General features: G+C 40.0%; 1 protein-coding gene across 6 annotated transcripts in view; it reads right to left on the reverse strand.

Moving 5' to 3' along the window:
- Positions 1 to 25,073, reverse strand: part of eif2b4 (eukaryotic translation initiation factor 2B, subunit 4 delta) — a 91,495-nt gene that overhangs the window by 42,808 nt on the left and 23,614 nt on the right. For 3 of the 6 annotated variants that reach the window (XM_069887192.1, XM_069887195.1, XM_069887193.1), the window contains exons 2-3: positions 23,691 to 23,722; positions 13,816 to 13,936 (exon numbers count right to left, since the gene is read on the reverse strand). The exons of 1 other annotated variant lie outside the window; for it this stretch is intronic. In XM_069887192.1, coding sequence (XP_069743293.1) covers positions 13,816 to 13,936; positions 23,691 to 23,722 — 153 coding nt within the window. Of the gene's footprint in view, positions 1 to 13,815; positions 13,937 to 22,937; positions 23,078 to 23,690; positions 23,723 to 25,073 lie in introns of those variants that run through there. 2 more of the 6 variants (XM_069887196.1, XM_069887197.1) reach the window with 2 other exon arrangements.

Below are 25,073 nucleotides of genomic sequence, written 5' to 3' on the forward strand. Positions count from 1 at the left end.
TTTTAAATTATGGTAACACATGGTTTGAATTATATAACATTTAATGTGAATGGGCTCAATAGCACAATTAAAAGAAAGACATGCTAAGTCTCAGCAACGTTACATACTAACAACCCTTTTAATTATATATTATAATTAGTCAGCACTAACGGAAAATTCACCAGACAATACTAAATTCAAAATAAGTTTTTTTAATTAAACTATTAATTACATAACAATTCTTACTTATCTCTAAACTTACTTAATTCTAAACTTAACCCCACTATTTGCAAATGTAAAATGTAAGTGTGTGTGTGTGTGTGTGTGTGTGTGTGTGTGTGTGCGCGCGCGCGCGCGTGCGTGGGTGGGTGTGTGCGTGCATGCGAGAGAGATAATTCAAAGTCCCATTCTGAAAAGTCAGCATCATTTTAGTGTTGCTTGAAGTTCTTAAATTCTCAGTTCAGAAATATTTATAAAGTAATTTTAAAAATTCTATCTTCAGACTTCTTTACTCACAATTATGTTTTCCACACGAAGAATCTGCCCTCTTCTCAAAGAGAGCGAATGTGGCTATTTTCTTCCACGATGAATTCACAAACCCAGACAAGGGTTAAACAAAGTGGCCAAACACAAAATTAGACTCAGTAGAATTCAGTCCTCTTTTCCAAAGAGACAGCAAAGTGGTCTTCATTAATTCAATAGCCACTGATTCTGTGTCCCCTTACTTCCAGGAGTAACGGACAACAAACAGCATCAATTCTGGTTACAGTAACTCAACCCTGTCTTTCACAGGGTTTTGACTTCTGTGAACTCCAATCTGAACTGTTCCAAAATTGAACTCAAAATGTCTGTATTTGGTAATATATTTTTCCAAGTCATTTGACAGTTACATCATGGACCAGGTGAGTCCCAATTCTTGGAAACCACATGACCAGCTGTTTTATTTCTAATAAAATTCTGTTCCTTTTTCAAAACCATTCCATATCAATAGCAACCTCTAACCTCTTCTGTGTTCAAGAGGCTTAAGTGGCTTTGATTAAAAGCAAATGGCTTTCTCAGCAGTTCTTGAATAATTAAGACCCACTTGAAAGCCATTAGCTTTGTCTGTCCAAGACAAGTCAACTCTCAGAAAACAATGGTTGTCTATAAATGTGCTGTGACCTGTGTGAGACCCTATACCAACCCACAGCTAACTTCGTAAAAATGCATACAATATTTTAATTTACTTTACAAAGACATTTTTATAAGAAATATAGTTTAACATTAAATTAAAGGTTGACATAAAACTGTTACAGACACAAAAGAAGAGAATGCCAGAATTAGCTGAGGGAAATGTTATACAGAACTATTGCTTCCCAAGTACTATTGACTATACCAAAATTCCTATGGAATCTCCTAATAATAATCCATACTTTTTTTTATTAACAAGAATGTTTTTTAATTCCTTCAATGTATAACTTATTGGGTTCACAAAAATAATTGCCTGATGGGATATATTAAGCTTTTGGAAAGCACATGACTACAGCCCTCAGGGAATCCGTATCACATTTTGAGCATTCTGCATAGCTTGGGGCACAATGAGGGCAAGCGGCGGGGAGAAGGTTCGAATTGAATGCGGGGGTAAAACAGCTATGCTTGGCACTGGTGTAAGCAATCACGGAAGCATTCTTTAACTACAGTAGCTGAGCACAAATACAAGAGCCTCAGATGTAAATGGACTGGGGTTGCAAATTAATTGGGTATTTGGGCAGCACAAGCAGTTATCGTGCCTCATGTCTAAATTAAATTTTTTTAAATTAAATTAAATTAAGATGTACCGGCATCATAATAAAAATGCCAACATTTACTCAATTAAGATCTCATTACTTAAATCAATTGATGGGCACTTTATAGAACACACCAAGCAAACACACAACTTCCATTGTTTTCTCTCTCCAATGACATCAGTAAGTAGTCAAGGATCAGAAACAAGAGACTATAAACTTGAGGAACACAAGGAAGCATCTGGAGAACTGCAGAATTTTGATGCACCTTCTCAATGTACTTGTGCATATGACAATAAATTGACATAATCTTTCAGGGAAACAGGATGAAACTGATGGCTATCAGTATTTTCTCCAGTCAGCATCAACAGCCTCGTCTTCATGTCAAGGGTTTGAGACAAATACTAGCAGAATGATACCCCACAACTCAGATCATTTTCACAAGGGGACTGCAAAGTATCTCCAGGTGATCCTTGTCATACTATAATCACTAACACCAACAGTACATGATAATCAAGCAGGAGCATCCAGATCACATCTGAAACCTATTGCAATCCTGTGGTGTATACCCTTCCACACCAAATTTAATCATATAACTGACATTATAACTGTACTTTAAATAGTTTGAGACAAAATCTCTACTTCCAGATGAGTAGTCTTTATTAGGCAGTTCTTTTTTTGTGTGTCCCGGTGAGTTATGAAGACAAAGCAAGACCTGCGGACTCTTCCACTGATGGGGCATGAGACAGCATGGTCATCTCCTTTCACTGTTACAGAAGACCTCTGTGTGCTGCTAATGCATGACATTAAAGTTCTCAATTTGACCCTAAATGTATCATCTCTACATTGTGCAATCATGAGCTAAGATCGCCAGAAGACTGTGGGAAGTTGTATTTAATCAAAGTGGCTTAGAACACATCTTCGACTCTTTTCCTCTTTCTAGTAATCTTTACCATGGATCAGAACCCAGAGAGTTTGTCTCTGGAGACTGCAATTCATCATGTGGATGACCTGGTTTACATGGTTGCCTGTAACTGGGGTCTCAGTAATGGAAATGTTGGCCTTGCCAAGGCTATTGACATTGCTTTACTTGTTCCTCCCAGTGAATATTTATGACTTTCCAAGTAAAATGTTGTTGGTATTTTTCCAGTGCCTTGGGTTGCATGGTGTAGATAGTCCAGGTCTCAGATACATCTGAATTACAGGAATCACTGTTACCCAAGTAGACTACAAGTTCTTTACCAGGTCTGAGGTCTTGATCTTCAAATCCCCATTTCCTCAATTTATAAAAGTCTATGGGGCTATTTTGACAAAGGTGACTATTGCTTTCATCGATACCTGCCTTCACCAGGGTATGATCCGTGTTTTCTTAGTTTTCACTAAGAACTTTTCTGCAGGAGGGGTAGATTGCTCTTACAAATATTGTGCCAGTGCCATTGTATCTTATACTTTAATGAAATTATTGAGAAAACTGCAGAATACATCATTAACAGGTTTTTAAAATACACCAAAAATTTTGATTCCATTTGTCAGGGAGGACTGAATCTTATTTTTTTTTTGCCCAGAGAACTTTTTTCTGAATTTTTAGATTTTCCCACCCATTAACCAATTGGTCTACAACAGTATCATTCTCAGTGAAGAATGAGTCCAACAAGACTTTGACATTGCAATGTGTTGGCTCATTCTTTCTTGTCACAACTTTGCATCTTACCTCCAGTAAATTTTCTTTGGGAATGGAATTAATCTTCAAAACCATCATCTATTCAACCCCCAGTAACTACATTCAAATAAGGTTACCCAAATTTCAGTGGCTATGCTGCAGAATGGAGGCAATGCTTACACATGAGCATGCTCAAGAGGCCAGTCACTTAAACATCACTGATGCTTTTCTGATGAGTGACATGTTGCTTAAACAACTGTGATCCTTCAACTGAATAGATTACACTTTCTGCATAAGTTGAAGCATGAAATCTATGAATGACCCAATGGTGTCCTATTAGCATGTAAGTCACAGCAGCAAGAAGAGAATGCACAAAACCTATTGATCCCATTTTAATTTCTTTGGCTTGGCTTCGCGGACGAAGATTTATGGAGGGGGTAAAAAGTCCACGTCAGCTGCAGACTCGTTTGTGGCTGACAAGTCCGATGCGGGACAGGCAGACACGATTGCAGCGGTTGCAGGGGAAAATTGGTTGGTTGGGGATGGGTGTTGGGTTTTTCCTCCTTTGCCTTTTGTCAGTGAGGTATTAAATTTTAATTTAATAGGTTGAATAATCACAATGTGATCAGTATGTTGATATTTCAAGCCAGGAAAGCCTCAGGCATTCAGTTATAAGGAATCTTTCATAAGACAACAGTAAAATTCACTTTCAGCCATTGAACCAATTCTCAATACAGTGACATATGCCTGCCACTTTCTGGTAAGACACGCTAAAAAAAAATGTAATCTTCAAAGAGCATGTCAAATTCAAGACCATTCAATAGGCAAGCTCTGCAATGCATTATGTATTCATTAGTCCACAGGAATGATATGTGGCCAACCCACCCTTGTGCAGAGATTGTCTCTCCCCTCATTTCACAAAAGATTTCTAAGTTATATCTATTTTTGGGATGAGGAATGCTTCACACTCATCCACCAACCACAAGAAAGCATCAAGCCGAGAAACATCACCAGAGTTTCCATGCCCATCGTGAGGAAGTTCAAGTGCAAAGAGAAAAATAAATAAAGGCCTTCTCTGAATTCTTTACCCAACATGCTGAACAACAATCAAAAGTTATGTGCAACTTCAGCCAAATTATTCTCTTTTCAGTGGTATGGAAAACTTTTGGTGCGAGGAGTCACGTGATGGAGTAGTGGCCGGACGGTGAACTCCAGCCCTCTCCAGAAAAGTCGGGAAAAACAAAAGAAAACACAAAGGCACAGAAATAAAAGTTACAGAAAAGTGAGTATAAAGGTGGAAAGAAGATGGCGACAAAAAAAGAAAAATCGAAAGCAACGGTAAGAAGAGAGGAAGAGAAGACAAAGGAGGAAAAAGGTGAAGGCCTTACCTGTCCGAAGAGGCCCGCTGCGGAGAGAGAAACCCGCTCCCTCAGGTCGGTAAATAATGGACTACAAAAATGGCTCGCAGAGCCGAGTAAAAGTGCGCAACCGCGCATGAAAAAAAACACACCGACGGGAGGGGGGACCAGCTGGGGAGTCGATCTCCACAGCCGGCAACGACAGCTGCAGAACACCTGCAGCAAGAAGAGACCACAGAAGACAATAGAAACAAGAAAGAAGAGGAGGAAAGGGCACCAAAGAAACAACAGATGGCCAACCCAGAGGAAGAAGAGGAAGAGGAAGAGTACAGGGAAATAGAAGAAGAAAAGAAAGGCAAGGATATACTTGCTCTTATTAAAGGATACATGGAGTCATTTAAAGAATGGCAAACACAGGAATTTAAGGATTTAAGAAAAAGAATAAACAACACAGAAGAGAAAATAAATAAAATGGAGATGACCTTAACAGAAATGGGAAAGAAAATGGACAAGATGGAAGAGCGGGCAGTAGCAGCAGAAATGGAGGTAGAAGACTTAAAAAAGAAATTGGAGAAATCTAATAAAAAAACTAAAGAGACACAAGAACTACTAGCTCAAAAAATAGAATCAATGGAAAACCATAACAGAAGAAATAACATAAAGATAGTGGGCCTTAAGGAAGATGAAGAAGGCAAGAATATGAGGGAGTTTATAAAAGAGTGGATCCCTAAGACCCTAGGATGTCCAGAACTACAGCAAGAAATGGAAATAGAAAGGGCACATAGAGTATTGGCCTCTAAACCACAACCACAACAAAAACCAAGATCTATTGTAGTAAAATTCCTAAGATATACTACAAGAGAAAAGGTACTGGAGAAGACAATGGAAAAAGTAAGAGAGGGCAACAAACCACTGGAGTATAAAGGGCAAAAAATCTTCATTTATCCAGATATAAGTTTTGAACTCCTAAAGAAGAGAAAAGAGTTCAATACAGCAAAGACGATTTTATGGAAGAAAGGGTATAAATTTATACTAAAGCATCCAGCGGTATTGAAAATATTTATTCCAGGACAACAAAACAGACTATTCTCGGATCCAGAAGAAGCACGAAAATTTGCAGAACAATTACAAAAATAGACTGAGGGAGGAAGATGGGTAATGAGAGTTAAAATGATCACGATTGATATGTATGTGGGTAAAGACAAAAATAGACTGAGGGATGAAGACGGGTAATGAGAGTAAAAATGATCACGATTGATATGTATGCGGGTAAAGAGGTATAAGAGTGAATAGAGACAATGAGCATACATGAATGTATCTGTACTTAGAGGAAAATATAGATAGTATAGACAAGAATTAATAAGGGAAGGTAATGGAATAGAGAGAATAAGGAGGGAATTAAAAGAGTGACCTTTGTGACATATGAAAAGTGAAATCTTTTCTGGGGGAGGCGGGGTGGGGGGAAATAGCGGTCACTGCAAAATCAGTTGACGCTTGCGAGTGGATTCGCAAATCCAAATGGAGAGGGGAGATGTGGTTGTCCGACAAGGGATAAAGGACAACTCAGGAGGTGAAGGGGAGATTGGGGATAAATAAGATAGAAATAGGAGAATAAGGAAAATGTTGGATGTTATAGGAATGTTGTCTTATAAAGAGTTGAAAATAAGAAAACAGAAATGGAAAAGGAGGAAAGGTAATGATGGAAAAACAGAAAGAGAAGATAAACAAAATATAAAAGGGCTACGCTGAACTATATGTCTTTAAATATTAATGGAATACATAACCAAATTAAAAGGAAGAAACTACTAAATTTAAATGAATAAATGTATTCCATTATAAAAAATAACATATAGGTTAAAAAATGATATTGAAATATTCGAACAAGTATAGGAGCCTTACATTAAATACAATAGCGAAAACCTACCAGGGACAAACATTACCTAAGTTGATGGAAGGAGAAGGAAAGAAAAGAATGGACTCAGTAGAATTTCTGGTGTAATTTTGTTGAATGACAACATTGTCTGACTGGCTTAATGCAACCTAGATTGTATACCTAAAATGGATGAGAGTGGGGGGGTGGGGGGGTGGTTTGGGAGGAAAAGTCACTGTATATGTGTGAAAAAGAAATAGTGTATATCATGGCTAATGTGATTTATGGTGTGAAAAATAAAAAAAAAAATAAAAATAAAAAAAGAAAAAAGAAAACTTTTGGTGCAACTGCAGCCCTATATAGAGTCCAGGATGCTTCATGTCCCAGCAATGTGGTAGTGGATCTGGACCATCTGAAATTAATCTGACAACCCAGTCAGTCATCTTCCAACTGGAAACCTGGACAAATGCTGTGAGCTAATTTTGTATGTGCTGACGCATGGATTGGATAATCAACTAAATAGAGCACAATTAATAGGTATCAGCATGGAGACATGTGAATTTGATCAATGTAGTATTATTCTTTCCTATAAAAGTTATTTTTCACCGACACTATCACACAAATCTATCACTTTTGATTCCCCTAAAGGCATCCCAATATCTACTGAGAGCAGTAAATCACTCCTGGAATTGTATCCTCTATCTGAAAAAGGGCATAGAACTAGAGAATACTACAGCACAAAAATTGTTAAAGTAAGTTCAGTGTAGAGTATACCATAACAACATATCCCATATGAACAGTTCAACATTATTTTATTACTTTATAAAATAATTGGGAAGCTTCTTATAAGCAAAGCCATTCTAAGTAACAACAGAGTTTTACTACAAGAAAGTCCACCAGGTGCTTCGAGACACAGATATTTATACAGGCTGACTTCCTTGTCATATTATCTTACAACTTTTTTCTCTAAAACTGGTAATTAAACAATTTATCAAAAGTGGGATCAAAGCAATATGTGAAGTCAGCTATCCTGTCCCAAAGTCCTTACCAGAGGACGTTTATCAGAATGACCCCTATAAATTATGTCCCATTCAAACATCTCATCTCCTTATGATTCATGACCTGAAATTGCCTCTAAAACTGTATGTCACATGCCTGGCTATCTGTCCAGTCAAACATTTGTCAGCCATTGCTTTAATTGCGAGATTCAAAGGTTCCATTCATAAGGTTTGATCAGTTCTTGAGGCCTGACTACGATCATTACTCAACTGTACCATTGTTAAGATAATATTCAAATGTACTTTCTCTCTTGAACCATATAATTTATAAGAATCAGGGAAATCCCAGCTGTTTGTCACACTTGTTTCTACTTTCTCAAACAGGCCCTTCAGTCCATCTAGTGTGACAAATTATTATCCTATCTAGTCCCAATGACCTATATCTGGACCATAATCTCTCCATACCCATCCTATCCATGTACCTATCCAAATTTTTCTTAAATATTGAAACCAAACCCACACCCACTACTTCTGCTGGCTGTTTGTTCCACACTCTCACCACTGAGTGGAGAAGTTCCCTCTCATGTTCCTCTTAAACATTTCACGCTTAACCCACGTCCTCTAGTTCTCTTCTCATCCAACCTCAGTGGAAATGAACTGTTTGCATTTACCCTATCTATACCCCTCATAATTTTGTATACCTCCATCAAATCCGGCATTTTCACGACGCTCCAGGGAATAAAGTTGTAACCTATTCAACTTCAAAGTATTGGGGATAGCTAAGAAAAGATAAGAAAATCAATCCAGTCATCAGAAGGTCATCAACACAATTGTTGATTTTAATTCTCTCAATACTGATGCTGCCTGACCTGCTGAGCCTTTTCATCTTTGTTTTATTTCAATGGTCATAACATTTCAAATTTGATGATTATCTTCCGTTTCTCATCAGGTCTACCTTTTCAACCAAGTCTTATTTTTCATTTTTGTTTTTCAATGGAATTTAGCAATTATATCAAAATAAACAAAATTATGAGTGGCATTGTGACTTGGAAAGGGTTGTGGCTGTCATGTGACAGCACCGTGTACCGTGAATAAAAGGTCTCACAATTGGAGGGCAAACAAACTCTTATTAGCTTTTAACAATGGGTAGTGACATCCAACAGGTACCCAATTCTTCATATACAAGATTTCACCGCCCATCTACATCATTGCTGCGTATTCTCCAAGGTTGATCTGGTAAAGGGTTATCATCAGATACTGATTCATGAGGATGATATTCCCAAAACAGAAATTATTACCCCATTTGGAATTTTTGAATTTCTTAGAATGCCATTTGGATTAAAGAACGCCGTTTATGGACGCTCTAGGCAGGGATTTGGACTTAGCATACATTTACTTTGATGACATCCTTGTAGCAAGTCAAAATGAGCAAGATCAGCGCCTGCATTTGCACCACCTTTTGCAATGGCTCCAAGACTTTGGTCTAAGAATCACCCCCGATAAATGTGAATTTGGTAGATCAACCATGGAGTTCTTAGGGCACAAAATCATAGCAGACGGCATATTCCCATCATCAAACAAGGTAGACACTGTCTGTACCTTTTCCAAGCCTACCACCATCAAAGGTCTTTAGAAGTGTTTGGGAATGATAAACTTTTATCACAGATTTATTCCCGGAGCTGCTGACATCCTGTGACCACCGTTTAACATCAACTCCACCAAATACAAGAACATTATCTGGACCTTGGAGGCAGAGGTCATGCTTATGTCCGCCAAAGCAGCATTGGCTAAAGCAGCAATGCTTGCACATCCCAACCCTGAAGCTACTTTGACGCTTAGCACCGACATCTCGGGTGCAGTTCTTGAACAGTGCATCAATGGGCATTATCAACACCTTGCCTTCTTCAGTCGCCATTTAAGACCAGCAGAAGTAAAATATAGCACCTTTGATCGGGAACTGTCGGCATTATATCTAGCCACACGGCACTTCCGTTATATCTTGGAAGGTCGACATTTCACTGTATTTACAGACCATAAACCACCCATTTTTGCCTTTAGCGAAATGACAGATCCATGGTCAGCAAGACAGCACCACCATTTGTCCTACATTTCAGAATTCACTACGAACGTACACCACATTTCAGGAAAAGACAATCTAGTCGCAGATATGCTTTCTAGACCAAATGTGTACCATATTCAAGGTGGAATCAACATTGCTGAACTGGGTGCGGCGCAGGCCACAGATTCTGATATACAGGCATACAGTACAGCCATTATTGGACTGGACATTCAGCAGGTGGCACCGCAGCACGATGGTCCAGAACTCCTTTGTGACATATCATTAGGCTCTCCTAGACCATTGGTCCCATTGTCATGGAGGTGACGTCTTTTTGACGACATTCGAAGTTTATCACATCCATCCATCAGGACATCAGTCACGATGATGTCAAATAAGTACATACGGCATGGACTGAAAAAAGACGTCGCTCAATTGGCACGAACGTCCATCTCCTGCCAGTCTGCAAAGATGCAACACCACACCAAGGCACCCCTTCAGCCTTTCCCGACAGTACGCAGGAGGTTCGAGAACGTACACGTGGACAGGGTCGGACCATTACCAGTGTCACAGGGCATGAAGTATATTCTAACGGTGGTAGACTGCTTCACACACTGGCCAGAGGCCATCCCATTACCAGCCAGTGATACTGAAACATGTGCTAGAGCATTCAACCTGAATTGGATCACTAGATTCAGTGTGCCTATGTACATAACTTCGGACCGCGGGCCACAGTTCACTTCGGCATTATGGTCTACCTTTGCACGTTTTTGTGGTACACAACTACACCAATAAGGCCCGACTCACTGGCCCCAACTGGGTCGATGAGCTACCATGGGTTCTGCTGGGGGTACGCACGGCTCCAAAAGAAGACTTGTCAGCATCATCCGCAGAATTGGTGTATGGTGCGGGCTTTACGGTTCCGGGAGATGTTCATTTCACAGCCAACTTTGACCTGGATGTCCTTCAACAACTCCACAGTGGTATTGCTAATAGCCAGCCGACTTCCACGAACTGACACGGCAACCCTAAACAACAAGTGCCCCCTTCACTCCTGAACGTTGACTTCGTATTCGTTCGTAGACAGGTCCCAGTGGCACCGTTACAAAAACCATACGAAGGACCATTCCGCGTCATTAAGAGAGATGGGGTCATGTATACCTTGGACATTGGGGGACATTCACAACTATTCAGCATAGACAGACTTAAGCCTGCCCTACTATACCCGTTCAGTTCCCTCAGCCCAGACGACGTGGGCGTCTGGTATTTTAATTTACGGTGACAATTCGGGGGGGAGGGGTTGATGTAGCAGCTGTGTAGTGGGCTGAGCGGGCACTCAGCGCGGTAATGAGAACCGCCATCGGCAGTGCAGTACATGGACTTACCTAAGGGCTGGCATGCTAGCGACGTTGATCAGCTGGGTCCCCTGCTGAAAGGCATGGGATGTTAACAAGTCTCAATTTAAACCTGCTGGTCCCGTGGACCAGCAGCTGCCCCTTAACAAGTTGCCACCTTGTCCCGTGGAGCCCGGGACAGGCAAGGAATAAAAGCTGCTTGTAAAGCTTCAATAAACCAGTCTTTGGTTGAGTAGCCTGTGTGTGATTGCTTTTTGTACTTTCATCCTGATCCGGATCCCCTGAGGTCCTGACTGGGGGTGGCGAGAATGAGCTGTGTGGCTCGCAGGGCACCTGAGGCAACGGACCGGACCCTCTGTTCTGGTGGGTCCCAGGTCGCTGATGGAGATGGTGTCCTCCCTACCATCCGGGTACTCCACACTGGCGTAGGTGGGGTTAGCATAGAGAAGTTTCACCCTTTCCATCGAGGGTCGGTCTCACATGCTTCCTGAGGACTGGACAAGGAGTGGTGAGCTAGATTGGGAGTGTAGTTCCCGACTCTGACCTTCTTTTGAAAGTGAAAAGGAGAAGTGTTGGTCGTGGTACAATAGTAGCAACCGGATGGAATGGAACACCACAGGGAAAACTTCCTACCAGCATGAGTCTTGAAGGCCTTTTGACTTCAGGGCCAGTTTGTCAGCCTACCTGATGGTGGCGTTTTCCTTTTCAACCTGCCCATTCCCCTGGGGTTTGAAATGAGTAGTCCTGCTGGACGCAATGCCCCTCACCAGCAGGAACTGATATAGCTCGTCACTCATAAAGGCTAAGCCCCAGATGTTATGAATATAGTGGGCACACCCGAACAAGGCCTTTATAACTGACAAAGTGGACATGTCTGGACATGAAATGGCGAACAGGAAGCGGGAGTACTTCTCAATGACAGAGAAGAAGAAAGTGTTCCCGTTCGTGGAGGGGAGAGGTCCCTTAAAATCGACACTGAGCTGTTCGAAGGGCCTGAATGACTTGATCAGGTGCGCCTTTGCGGGGTGTTAGAAGTGAGGCTTGCCCACCGCGCAGAACTGGCAAGACCTGGTCATTTCCCTGATATCTCCCATGGAGCAGGGCAGATTGTGCACCTTGACAAAATGAGCCATGCGGGTGACCCATGGATGGCAGAGCTCATTATGCATAGACCGGAGTTGGCCGGTGTGTGCAGAGGCAGAGCTTCCTGGATAAGGCATCTGGAGAGTCATTAAGAGCTTCTGGGTGATAGGCAATGTCATTAATTGTAGGTGGAGAGCTTGATCCTCCACCGAGCAATCTTGTCATTCTTAATTTTAGCACTCGACAATATTGAACATGAATGTGCCGAGCGCTAGTCAATGAGGAGTGTACATCTTCTACCAGCCAGGCTTTTACAATGGCTTGAGCCTCGTTTTCACTGATGGCCTTGTATTGTCTGTGAAAAAAAATGCAACCGGCCTGAGGGTAGTGGCCAGGACTACGTCCAAAGCGTCGCTTTCCCGTGCCCTGCATGCATGGTGGCTTTCGCTATGTGCTTCCAGAGGGAGTTAAAAGCCGTTTGAGTTTCAGCCGAGAGGGGGAAATTAGTGGGTTTTAAGAGAGGGTGAACCTTGTCAGTGTATTGAGGGATCCATTGGGTGTAATATGAGAAATCTCCCAGGCATCTTCTCAAAGCCTTTGTGGTCCTGGGGATGGGGAGCTCTAACAAGGGGTGCATCCTATTGGGATCAGGGCTAATGATGCCATTCTCCATTATGTAGCCATGGATAGCCAGCTGTTTAGACCTGAACAAGCATTTGTCAGAGTTATAAGTGAGGTTCAGGGCTTTTGCCGCATGGAGAAAACTCTGGAGGTTGGCGTTATGGTCTTCCAAGGTGTGGCCACTGATGGTGATGTTATCGATGTAGAGGAAGGTTGCCTTCAACCCATACTCATTAACCATTCTGTCCATCTGCCTCGAGAAGATAGAAATCTCGTTAGTGATACTGAAAGGGAATCTCCGAAATTGATAGAGACGACCGTTCGCCTCAAATGCTGTATACGGACAGTCCTCGAAATGGATTGGCAGCAGGTGATAGGCAGCTTTCAGGTTGATAGTCAATAGACCCAATACTGCGTAATATCATTCACTATGTTTGGAATTCAAAGGAGAGGGTATGCATCCAGGAATGTATATCGATTAATAGTTTGGCTATAGTCAATTACTAGCCTGGACTTGTTTTCCCTTTTTACCACTACCACGCGCTCTCGACGGGCTGGTGTTAGGTTCGATGATCTCTTCGTCAAGCAGACGTTGTGTCTCAGAATTTATAAAATCTGTACCTCCTGCTCTTGGTAGCAATGGTTTTGCAATTTGAGGACAAATTCTGAAAGAGAAGGGTGGGGGGGGGGGGGGGGGGGTCAATATTCAGTTTGGAAAGGCTGCATGTGGGTTCTGATTTTAGGGGCCGTCCGTTCCAAACTGTTACAGAAGGGAGTGGACCAGAATATTCCAAGGTCATGCTTTTAAGGAGACACAGGAAGTCCAGACCAACAACACCGGTGTACACAATTCATCAAGTATATACAAGCAAAATTTACAGAATTCTCGCCATTCAAATGATAGGTGTACTATAGAATGTTGTTGAACATGCGTAGAACGCGAATGAGACACAAGAAATATGCTGTAATTGGAAAGATACTTCTTCAGGTTGTATTTTTGCACAGTCCTTGAGCCTATGAAGCATTCAGTAAAGCCCGTGTTGATTAGGCATTTAGTGGAATGTCCGTTTACCTTCACAATCACTATGGAGTGGCTGAACTGTTGATGTCTGTCCTGATGTAGGACCATCGAGGCTAGGTCCCTGGAGACTCCATGCTCCTCACTCAAGTGGCTTCCACCATCCCGGGCTGCCCTGTGTGGGGAAGATGATGTCAACTTCATGGCATAGCAAGATGGCCACTCTCCTTCCTCCTCTGACGATGATGGTACCGAGTTTGAAATTTGGGTCACAGCAAGATGGCCGCAGAGCCCTTTAACGCTGTTTCCTCACTGCTCCCCCCCCCCCCCCCCACCGCGTGTCGCGCAGCAAGTGGGTTTGGGTGAATTCGGGTTCACCCTTGGGGTTGGAATCAGATCCGAGAGCGGTGCAGGTCACAGACTTCCCCAGACTTCCCTTCGCGTGGCAAACCCTCGCCCTATGCCCTTTCTCGCACAGCTGGAACACTCTGAGTCTTTCGCCGGGCAACGAGATCAGGGATGCTGACTCTTGCCACAGAAAAAGCCCCCCCTAGCACAGGAAACAGCAGCTGTTAGGGCAGGGGTAGCGAAAGCAGCCGGTCCTTGGAAGGGATCACCTGGGTGAGCAAGCTCACTGGCTTCGAGGTCGTCATTCTCGAGCTTGGCCTGTTCCAGTGATTTGGCCAGCTCGACGTGGCTAGCCAGGTCCTTCCTTCCTGACTCGAGTAATCGCTGCCTTATGTACCTCGAGCAGACCCCCATGACTAGGGTGTCCCGGATCTGTTCTTCCTCACGAACGTGGCCTGCAGCTGCTTCGTACCTGCACTTCTTGGCGAGTGTCCACAAATCCAGCAGGTAGTCATCAATGGTTTCTCCTGGTCACTGGAGAAAGTTGATACCTCACTCGGACTTCATTCTATGACTTCAGGTACCTAGCCTTCAATGCCTCGATAGCAGCATACCCTTTTGTTCCTACCCTCGAAACGAGTGCGGACCTCCTGAGTTCATCAGTGTGGAAGACGTCTCTGGATGCGTTCAGGTAGGCCTGGAAGCAATCTAGCCAGTATGTGAACTCCTCAGCCATGATGGGGTACAGAGAGTCCATCAGTAGCATACCTGGCTTGAGTAGCTCTTCCATTGTTAGGGAATAAGCTAATAAAATTGTAGTGTGAATAAAAGCTCTCACAATTGGAGGGAGAACAAATGCTTTTTTTTACAGCTTTTAACAATGGGTAGGGTGTCACAGTAGTCTTCAGAAGGGTTCTAGGTTTAGGCAGGAAACTATGGTTACATATGAACAGATAGGGGGTGGGGTCAGCCATCAGCACAACACACTACTAGTGAATCCCAGTTCACTGCACACTGCCCCCTACCTAGTCAGAGGACACACCAACTGTCAATCAAGGTTTGGTTCTGTCCCACCCATTAGTGCACACCTGTTGGTTCCATGTCAATTACCTGGACTTTTCAGTCTGCCGGTACTTACCCTTGGGCCATTGGCTGCTATAATTGGATTAACCATCCTGGCACTGAGCCATTGAACCCTGCTAATGACCTGGGCTAGACCCTCCAACACTATAAAAGTGCCATGTGTTCTTAGTTTTCCCTCTTTGCCAGCTTGGGACCACCCTGCTTCACTCCAGGCCTAGAAATGTGAAAGGGTGCTGGAGAAACTGTTGGTAAGATGTGCACTGTTAAAAGGGTTGGAAACGATTGAGTCAAGTGGTAGTGAGGCATCATAGTGAGTTTTTCCTTGATCATTGTATGTAGCAATTAATTGTGTGTGTGTGTGTGTGTGTATTTCGTTCCCACGCTAGTTTCCACATATTCATTGTTAATTGTCCGCTCTGCATCTGTTACCATTTCCCACACTTGCCTTCTGAAAAATAAAATCCTTCCCTATCAAAATTGTGTCCAGAGTCCTTGCCCTGTAAGACCTACCAAACCTGTTTCCTCACTCGCAACACACTGATGGAGTAGATCATAATAAAATTTTCTCCAAGTCTGAGGTGCCTAAAGGGAGAATCCGTATAAGTCTTTTTCCACCCCACCCCGCCCAGAATCTTGTTGGAATCTGGAAATTTCTGCCAGAGTGGCTGGTGAAGGCATTGACTCTCATATATTGGACATGGCTGCGATTTCAAAGAACATGAAATTAGGCTCAACATAAGGCCTTAGTTACCACATATACTCTTTAAAAATCCAACTGTGAAGACCATTTTTTAATTTTAAATTTATGGGATCAACTATTGCATGGATACTACTTTTGAAGGCCTGAAATTCACACTTGAATTCAAAATACCATAGCAGTGCAGAAGTCCAAATGATCTCTAAACGAATTAAGAATAAAAACACAATGAATTTAAGTAATACCACAGGGGAGGTTGCAATTGCATTAACTATCTGCGACATTGGAGGCCTCAGGAATTCCAGTCAGCAGGTGGCTGGGGCCGAGGCATGAGTCTACGTTCAAGGCATCAGGAGAACTGGACTACAGGCAACCACGGCCAATGTGAGCGATTAGGGCCGACTTTTACACGAAAACAGTATATGGAAAACTCCTGACATTTTTTTAGCCAAAATTAGGAGGTCAATATACATTAGATTAATTTTTACATAAGTATGTGGAGTAGCTTACCTTAGTCTTGATGATGGGTCCTGATCGGAAACATTAGGCCCTTTCATGTGCGGAAGGAAAACATAAAACTTACCTTTCATGCAGCAGGCCTAAAAGGTTGCTTTTGCGCTGCATTCATGTTGAGCAGCACCTCCTGGCACCCTCCAGAGCCAATGGAGGCGGGGCGACTTGTGGCAAAGTGCCACCTGTCATAAATATGCACCAGAGCAATGGCCATCTTCCCTACCCATAATCTCCCATGCAGCTGGAACCACTCTGTTTCCCAGGACAATTCCAGCTGCGTGGGGGATTATGGGTAGGGAAGATGGCCGTTGCTCTGCCACATTTTAAACCACCGCCGATCGCCCCTGACCTGACAGCCCCCACTGCCTGACAACTCTCGCTGGCCACCCCTGCTTTGAGGGGGTCATGGAGGGAAATGGGTAAGTGGGGAGATGGGTCACAGGCTGACGGCATCATCAGCCCACCCCTAACTAGCATCTGGCAGTGGCTGTTCATTCATGTGAGGTGACAAAGTGCAGCGCTCCACCAATGATCCTTCCCCAAGGGGGACTGCAATCGGCGCCTTGGAGCCGGCTACGGCACATTCAAGAAGGAAAGTCTCCCAGGAGCGTGCCACGTGATTACATGGGGTTAGACTGAAAATCCCTACTCTCCTTGAAAAAGTTGGGAAAAAAAGTCAAAAAAAGTTAGCAAAACAAAAAAAAATAAAAATATTGGAAGACCTGTAGAACATTTTAAAATGACACCAATGAAAGAAAAGCCAGCCATTACAGTAAAGAAAAGATCGAGATAAGGACTAAAGGCCTACCTTGAGGAAGGATCCAGGAGCTGTTCATAAGGTACTGCCCACGGGAGATGCCAGGAGCTGGGGAGACCTTGGAATCTGCACTACAGCATCTCTCCTGACAATGGTTGCCAAACTCAGGTGAAGAATGTACTCTGCGCATGCGTGACTCCTCACGCATGCATAGAGCACAAGAAAAAGAGGCAACTTTAAAAAAGACCATGCAGACTTGCAGCTCCAGTGAGCAAGAAGAGGAACAGGAAGAACAGGAGTTTTTTTTTAACTTAAAAGTCCCAAGGCCAAACAGCTGGAGAAAATTAAAGAACCATTTATTTCTGCAGCAGAAATGAAAAAATATATGGAATCTTCCCAACAAGATAGGAAGTTTACAATGGCAGAAATAAAAAAGATATGGAGAGATTGTAGCTGAAAATGAGACTTCTACAGAGAAAGTTGAGCAAATAATGCAGCAGGTGGATAAAAGATTTGAAGTTATGGATAAGAAAATTAAAGGAAATGCATTTGAAATTCAAGCCATTAAGGCGCAAATGAAAGTGGAAAAGCAGAAGCAGCTGCAACAAAAGATCAGTGAATGCAGAAAATAGACATTTTTAAGAACTTCAGCAGAAGAAGCAACAAAGATTATTGGACTTAAAGAAGGTGATGAAAGACAAGAAATTTAAAAGTTTTGACACCATTGGCTTCCACAATCTTTGGGATTGACTGAATTCCAAGGACACATACAGCATTGAGACCAAAATCACAGCCGGACCAGAAGCCATGCCCAGTACTTGTCAGATTTCTTCAATATGAAGTATGAGAGAAGATTTTCGAGCGAGCAGCAAAGCAAGCAAAAGAACGACAGTCAACCATGATTTATAATAGGATTAAGATTTTTTTTTATCCTGAAATAAGTTTTGAGTTGTTGAAAAAGAGGAAAGATTCAATGCAGTTAAAAATGTGTTATGAAAGAAAGGTTGTGCCTTTGTCTTAAGGTATCTGGCAGTTTTGAAGATCTTTATTCCAGAAGGGAGAAATAGGTTTTTCACGGAACCTAATGAGGCAAAGGTGTATGCTGATTCATTGCCTGAAAAAGCAAAACAGGCAGATGCTGATACTTGAATGCATTATCAGATGGAAAAAGTTTTGCTGTAACTGGGGAAAAAAAAGTAATATTTCGAAAGAGTTTAAATGGGGAGGAGGTTTAACCTTTAAATGATCTATATTTTAAAAGACCTATGAGAGAATTAGAATTTGTCTGGTATATCGAGTGAGTTAGTGGTGACGATGAGCCTAACCACTGCAAAGTCATGTGCAAGAATATGATTTGGATCACATCCCGAATAGATCGGGGAATAGAGACATAACAACATCTCGCACCTTGGGGGGGGGGGGGGGGTCTTCTCTAGTTCATATTTCTACTTTTACCTATTTTACGCCTGGATTGACTAAGATTATTGTAACATATGCTGTTATTTTAGTGCAAGTAAGAGGAGTGAGAAGGGGACAATCGATGGACAGATTTAATATTGGTACTTAATGACAGGAAAATTGAATTTTATTAGTATTAATATCAGTGGAATTCAGAATCTAATAAAATGAAATAATTGTTAAATTATATGAAAAAGATTAAAGTAGATATAGCTTTTTTTGCAGGAAACTCATTTAACTGAAATAGAACATGGGAAGTTAAAAAGAGATTGGATTGGATCTGTTTTGGCTTCTTCATTTAATTCCAAGGCCAGAGGAGTAGCTATACATAACTATAGATAAAGCAGGGAGATATATAATGATTAATTGTCAAATTTATTCAGAATATTGAACATTAATGAATATATATGCACCAAATATAGTTGATGTGAAATTTATCAACTGCCCAGGGGAAAATAATAATGGGTGGAGATTTTAATTTTACTTTTGATTCAAAACTAGATAGACCTGGTGTAAATCTTGTTAAACATAAAGTTGTTAAAATCGTGACAAACTTAATAAATGAGATGAGATTTGTTGATGGAGGAAAATTCATCCTAATGATAGGGACTATTCTTTTACACATAAGATGTATTTATGTTTTGATACATTTTTAGTCTCTACACAATTACAAGTGAGAGTTCAGAAGATTGAATATCAAACAAGAATATTATCGGATCATTCACCTTTAGTGATGTTAATTGCGTTGAAGAAGAACAAAAAGGTTATAGATGGAGATTTAATACAGTACTTTTAAAGAGGAAAGACTTTTATGAATTTATGAGTCAACATAAAAAGTTTTTTCTAGGAATTAATGAACATAGTAGCAAATAAATTTGTTATATGGGACTTTATGAAAGCCTATTTAAGAGGACAAATAATAAGTTACACCTAAAATAAAGAAAGAATATATGAAAGAAGTAGATCAAATAGACAAAGATATATTGTATTTAGAAAAGGAATTGCATGTTCATAAAAATGGAGAGAAACAAAGATTATTGGAATCAAAAAAACGGAAACTTAATACAATAAATCTTATAAAGTAAAAAGAGATGTACTGCGCACATGGCAGAAATATTATGAATGAGGTGATAGAGCCCATAAAGATTTAGCATGGCAACTCAAAGCTGAGCAATTATCAAGAACAGTAATAGCAAAAAGAGAAACTGGTCAAATTACATATAAAATACAAGAAATTAATGATGATTTAAGGATTTTTTATAAACAATTATATCAGTCCGAATCTTTAAAGGATGAGGAAAAAACAGATGAATATCTATCACAAGTTACATTGCCTGAATTAAATGTCAATGAAAAAAAAGGAATTATCCAATTCCTTTACGGATGTTGAAGTATATGATATTTTGATGTCTTTGCCAAATAATAAGGCTCTGGGAGAGGACGGTTTCTCTCTGGAGTTTATCTATAGAGAATTTAAGGAGTTGTAATTCCTGTTTTTATGAGACTAATTACCTAAATTAATAAATATGGATCAGACTGGCTTTATTAAACTTAGAAAATGTGCCGACAATATAGATAAATTTATGTTTATTTTTATAAACAATTATATCAGTCCGAATCTTTAAAGGATGAGGAAAAAACAGATGAATATCTATCACAAGTTACATTGCCTGAATTAAATGTCAATGAAAAAAAAGGAATTATCCAATTCCTTTACGGATGTTGAAGTATATGATATTTTGATGTCTTTGCCAAATAATAAGGCTCTGGGAGAGGACAGTTTCTCTCTGGAGTTTATCTATAAAGAATTTAAGGAGTTGTAATTCCTGTTTTTATGAGACTAATTACCTAAATTAATAAATATGGATCAGACTGGCTTTATTAAACTTAGAAAATGTGCCGACAATATAGATAAATTTATGTTTGCTAAATGTAGCCCAGAAAAATAAGATACCAGCAGTAGTGGTGGCTTATGCGGAAAAAGCATTTGATAGACTAGAATGGGACTTTTTATGTAAAGTATTGAATGTTTTTTGGAATTCCAAATGATTTTATAAATTAGATAAGAGCTTTGTACAATCATCCAAAAGCTAAGGTGATCACGAATAGGCAAACATCTAAACCATTTCCATTAGAAAGTTCATCTAGACAAGGATGCCCATTATCACCATTTTTATTTGCATTGGCTACAGAACCATTGGCAGAAGTGATAAGAAGAGATAATGAGATTAAGGGATTTACAATAGAAGATTCAGAACATAAAATTAGCTTGTTTGCAAATGATGTTATATTATATCTTACTGAACCAGAAAATGTATGATTGGCAGAATATGGTTTGATATCAGGTTATAAAGTCAATGTAAGAAAGAGTAAAGTGATGCCTACGAATTTTGGGGATAATACATTAAGTAAGCAGGTGATGAAGTTTAAGTGGCAAAAGGAGGCAATTAAATATTTAGGAATTAATTTTGATAGAAATTTAAATTGAATTATCTACCATTAGAAAAAAAAATAATGAAGATTTAAAGGGATGGAAAGATTTTCCTATAATTTATATAGGAAGGGTGAATTGTATAAAGATGAATATTTTTTCGGTTGCAATATTTATTTCAGTCATTATCCATTCCTATACAAAAGAAGTTTTTTCCAAAATTAAATACAAGTGTAAGAAAATGTATTTGGTGCGATAAAATGCCAAAGATAGCTTTGGAAAAATTAACTTGGAAATTTGATCAGGGAGGATTACGGTTGCCAAATTTTTAAAAAAATATATTGTAAAGCAGCTCAATGAATATTTCTATTCTCCTGTATTCAAATTGGGGAGAAGACAGCGTGGATACATATTGAAATGATTAATGTAGGAGAAACTAATCCAGAACATTCTTTGTATAAATGGAACAAGGAATTTTTGAAAGGAGTACCAATTTTAAAACATTTATTCAAGATAAGGAATGGAATTCATATACAAAAAGGATTTAAGAACTAATGTATTGATGCAAATGAAAAATAAAAAAAGAGGTATATTTCCTGACATAAGGGTGGAGAAGCTCCGCCTCTAAAGTCGGGCTTTTCCTTTGCATGAAAGGGCCTATAAACTCACCATTTCTACCCATAGTTGCAGTTTGACCCATTGAATTTCTCCAGCAGTTTATTGTTTGCTCAGGATTCCAGAATCTGAAGCTTTCATGTTTCATCTCAGTTAAAGTCATTTTAAGTCAATTTGCTTGTCTTTTAATCTAATATTGTCAAAGTGCCATATCATGTGACCACTCATTTATACAATAACAGGCATCTCATGGATCAAAAGATAAGCACACACAAGAAAACAATGCTTTATCTTATCTTTCCAGCAAAGTCTGACCTAACAAGAGCCAACTGCTTTGTAAACAAGTTATACCATGGTTAAAAGAATTGCTGTGTTAAGACAGATCCAATGACAAAGCAAACAACTGAGCATTATGTTTCCGCTGAAGCACCATATGTCAAATAGCCTAAGGTAGTACTATAAATAGCTATAATTGAAAGAAAAGCGTACATTTTAATCACTTCGACATATGAATGGAATCACTGAAAAAGTTTTGATATTATTTTCGAACAATGATATAGCTCACGAGGCACAGTGAGAAATATCAAAACAACTTTTGCATATTCTTGAAAAATTATCCACAACTTTAAATGTACACAAATGAAAATTGGAATAGATTACACCAAATGAGATGAAAACCTATTTTTGTAAACTGTCACTGGTTTTCTATATTAAAAAATTTGAATAGGAAAAAATAATAAAATTTCAAATGGTAACACTGGACAACAAAGATTTTGCTTCCTGAACATTCTTGAGTATATTTTATGGATTTTGAGTTGCTAATCATGAAGATCATCTGAAAATTTTCTATCACATTCCGTTTATTCAATACAACCTATTTTTGTAATTTCCTGATATAATTTAAGTTTACTTCAAGCGTTAAAAAACCATGAAATGCAACGTCATTGAAAATTCATTTTTGCTTTCCTACTTGGACTTCTTCTCTGCTGATTTTGGTGCAGTCAGTGACGAACATGGTGAAAAGACTCACCAGGACATTGCAACCATGGAAAAGCCGTATCAGGGCAACTGGAATCCATCAGTGCTGGCCAACTATTGATGGACACTGATACAAGAGGCATCAGATGCTGAGTTCAAATGAAAATCTGCAGCAAAATATTTTTAGGTCAAGTGAACTAGCACAAGGTGTCAGCATTATTAAACATGCTAAATTCAATATAAGTTAATTTAATCTTTCTCCATCTTCCTACATAATATAGCAAATCTGAAATCACCTTGAAGTCCTTTGTATTCATCTTGAAGATGCCCCAATTTTTTTTCACTGAAGTAAAGCTTTTGAAAAAAATTGTTGTCCAGTGTTATCAAATAGATTTCAGACAAAAGTGATTTTATGTCCTTTTAATTTTGATGTAATCCAATGGAATTGTCCACGCATTTGGTTTAGATTTCTTATGAACAATCAGACTTCAAGGGTTGCTAAATGGAACAGCATTGTGATGACAGCATACAGAATATTTGGTCCCAGTAATTCTAATGTGCATAATTTTATGCTGTCATGTGGCAAGAAAAATATCAAAAGATGAGTATAGCTTTAGGAAAAGTATCGTGATCTCAGTTTATCCCCCATATTAAGAGTAATACTAAATTTTTCATCATCAGATGATTGAAAATCCACTCCCCACCACCCCATCCCCCTTTTCCCCAAGAATAAAAAGTAATGAAAACCAATTCCAGATTGTTTTGAAAATAATTCTAGAGATTTGTCTTGTTGCTTTCTGATCAAAGTCACACTTTTATACCTGTTGGGAAGATTTGTCCAGAAGTGCAGGTTAGTGCTTTTCATTCCACAATGTTCAAAACCCATTGAATTGAATCTACTGATCTACCAAACTTTGACAATGTCTCTTCCCTGACTTTAGTACAAGATCCCTTTCCCTTTTATGATATTGACTCCACCCATCAATGTCTTTCTCCAATCACTCCCGGCCCATCTCCACTCCCAATGTCATGTTCATCTCAGAACCTACCTTTTGTTGCAGTTGTTTCTTATTCTCTTCATCTAAAATACACAAAAGCAAAGAAAATACTTATTACTATGAGGCATGATACACATTATGCACCGGTTATTTTCAAAGGATTTAAATGTAGGGGTTATTTGCTTTACTCTATCAATTCTTGAAAACCAATCCAATCAGCCATTAACAATCCACGAAAAGCTGCAATTTAAAAATTAATTTTTGGGAAAGAGATACATCACCACTATGGCCTCTTGGCAGGGGGAGGAGCACAGGCCAACAGCCTTTCCTTCCCTTCTCCCCCTGACTTTTCATCAGATGCCTGCCTGCTTTGTGCTCATACCTTAACAAAGGGCTCAGGTCTGAAACGTTGGTTATAGCTCTGTGCATCCTATGGATACTGTAGGACCTAGTTTCTCCAGCACTGTGGTGTATGAAATACATCACCTCTGTTGACTTTGTTCAGTTTCTTGTCAAGTTTTCAAATTGGTCAGATGCGAACACAGAAGTTCATTGGTTTCACAACTGAATGGGATACAGTTACATACAGGCAACTCCTGCGGTTTGGCCATTCATAAAAATACAACTAAAATAAAATACACCAAATTAAAATTCACCCTGACAAAATTTACAAAGTACCACACAAAACATTGAGATACAGAATAAAATTAATTCTCGTGCAATTTTATTTTAAAAAATAAACAATTTTTCACAACTCATATTTCCTGATGCATGGACAGATGAAGTGACTTCACAGGATGGAAAATCACTATATGAACTTTTTAAATTTAGACAAATAGCACGGTACAAGACATTTCAGCTCACGGGTGCGTGCCGCCCAATTTAAACCCCATTAACCTACAGCCCCAATATTTTTTGAATGCTGGGAGGAAACCGAGCCACCAGAGAAAACCTACAACACAGGGAGAATAGACAAACTCTTTACAGAAAGTGCGGGATTTGAACCTCGGACCAGTCCTGAAGCCCTGTCTAGTCCTAATCGCTGGTGCAGTAAATGCCTTGTGCTAACCTCTAGCTAACCGTGCTGCCCTGGGAATGGAATTTCTCATCTAATATGAAGGTGCCTCTGGAATGGAACTTCTCATCTAACACGGGGTTTGCTTGTCATTGTTAGAATACAAAATCAGAAATCTGGAGACATTAAAGAGGAGTAGGTGCTGGAGGTAGATAAATCCCTGGGCCCTGACTGATTGAAGTGAAACACAAAAGTCTGCAAAATGGTAAAACACAGAAACACTGGAGGAACTTAGCAGCATCCACAGGAGGTAAAGATATATAACCGATGTTTCGGGCCTGTGCCCCTCTTCAAAGTATTAGTAAAAAGCAGACAAGCATCTGAATTAAAAGGGCAGGGGTAAAAAGGTAAAGGTTCCA

The sequence above is a fragment of the Narcine bancroftii genome, chromosome 6 (assembly GCF_036971445.1).
Source record: "Narcine bancroftii isolate sNarBan1 chromosome 6, sNarBan1.hap1, whole genome shotgun sequence".
Classification (NCBI taxonomy): Eukaryota; Metazoa; Chordata; class Chondrichthyes; order Torpediniformes; family Narcinidae; genus Narcine; species Narcine bancroftii.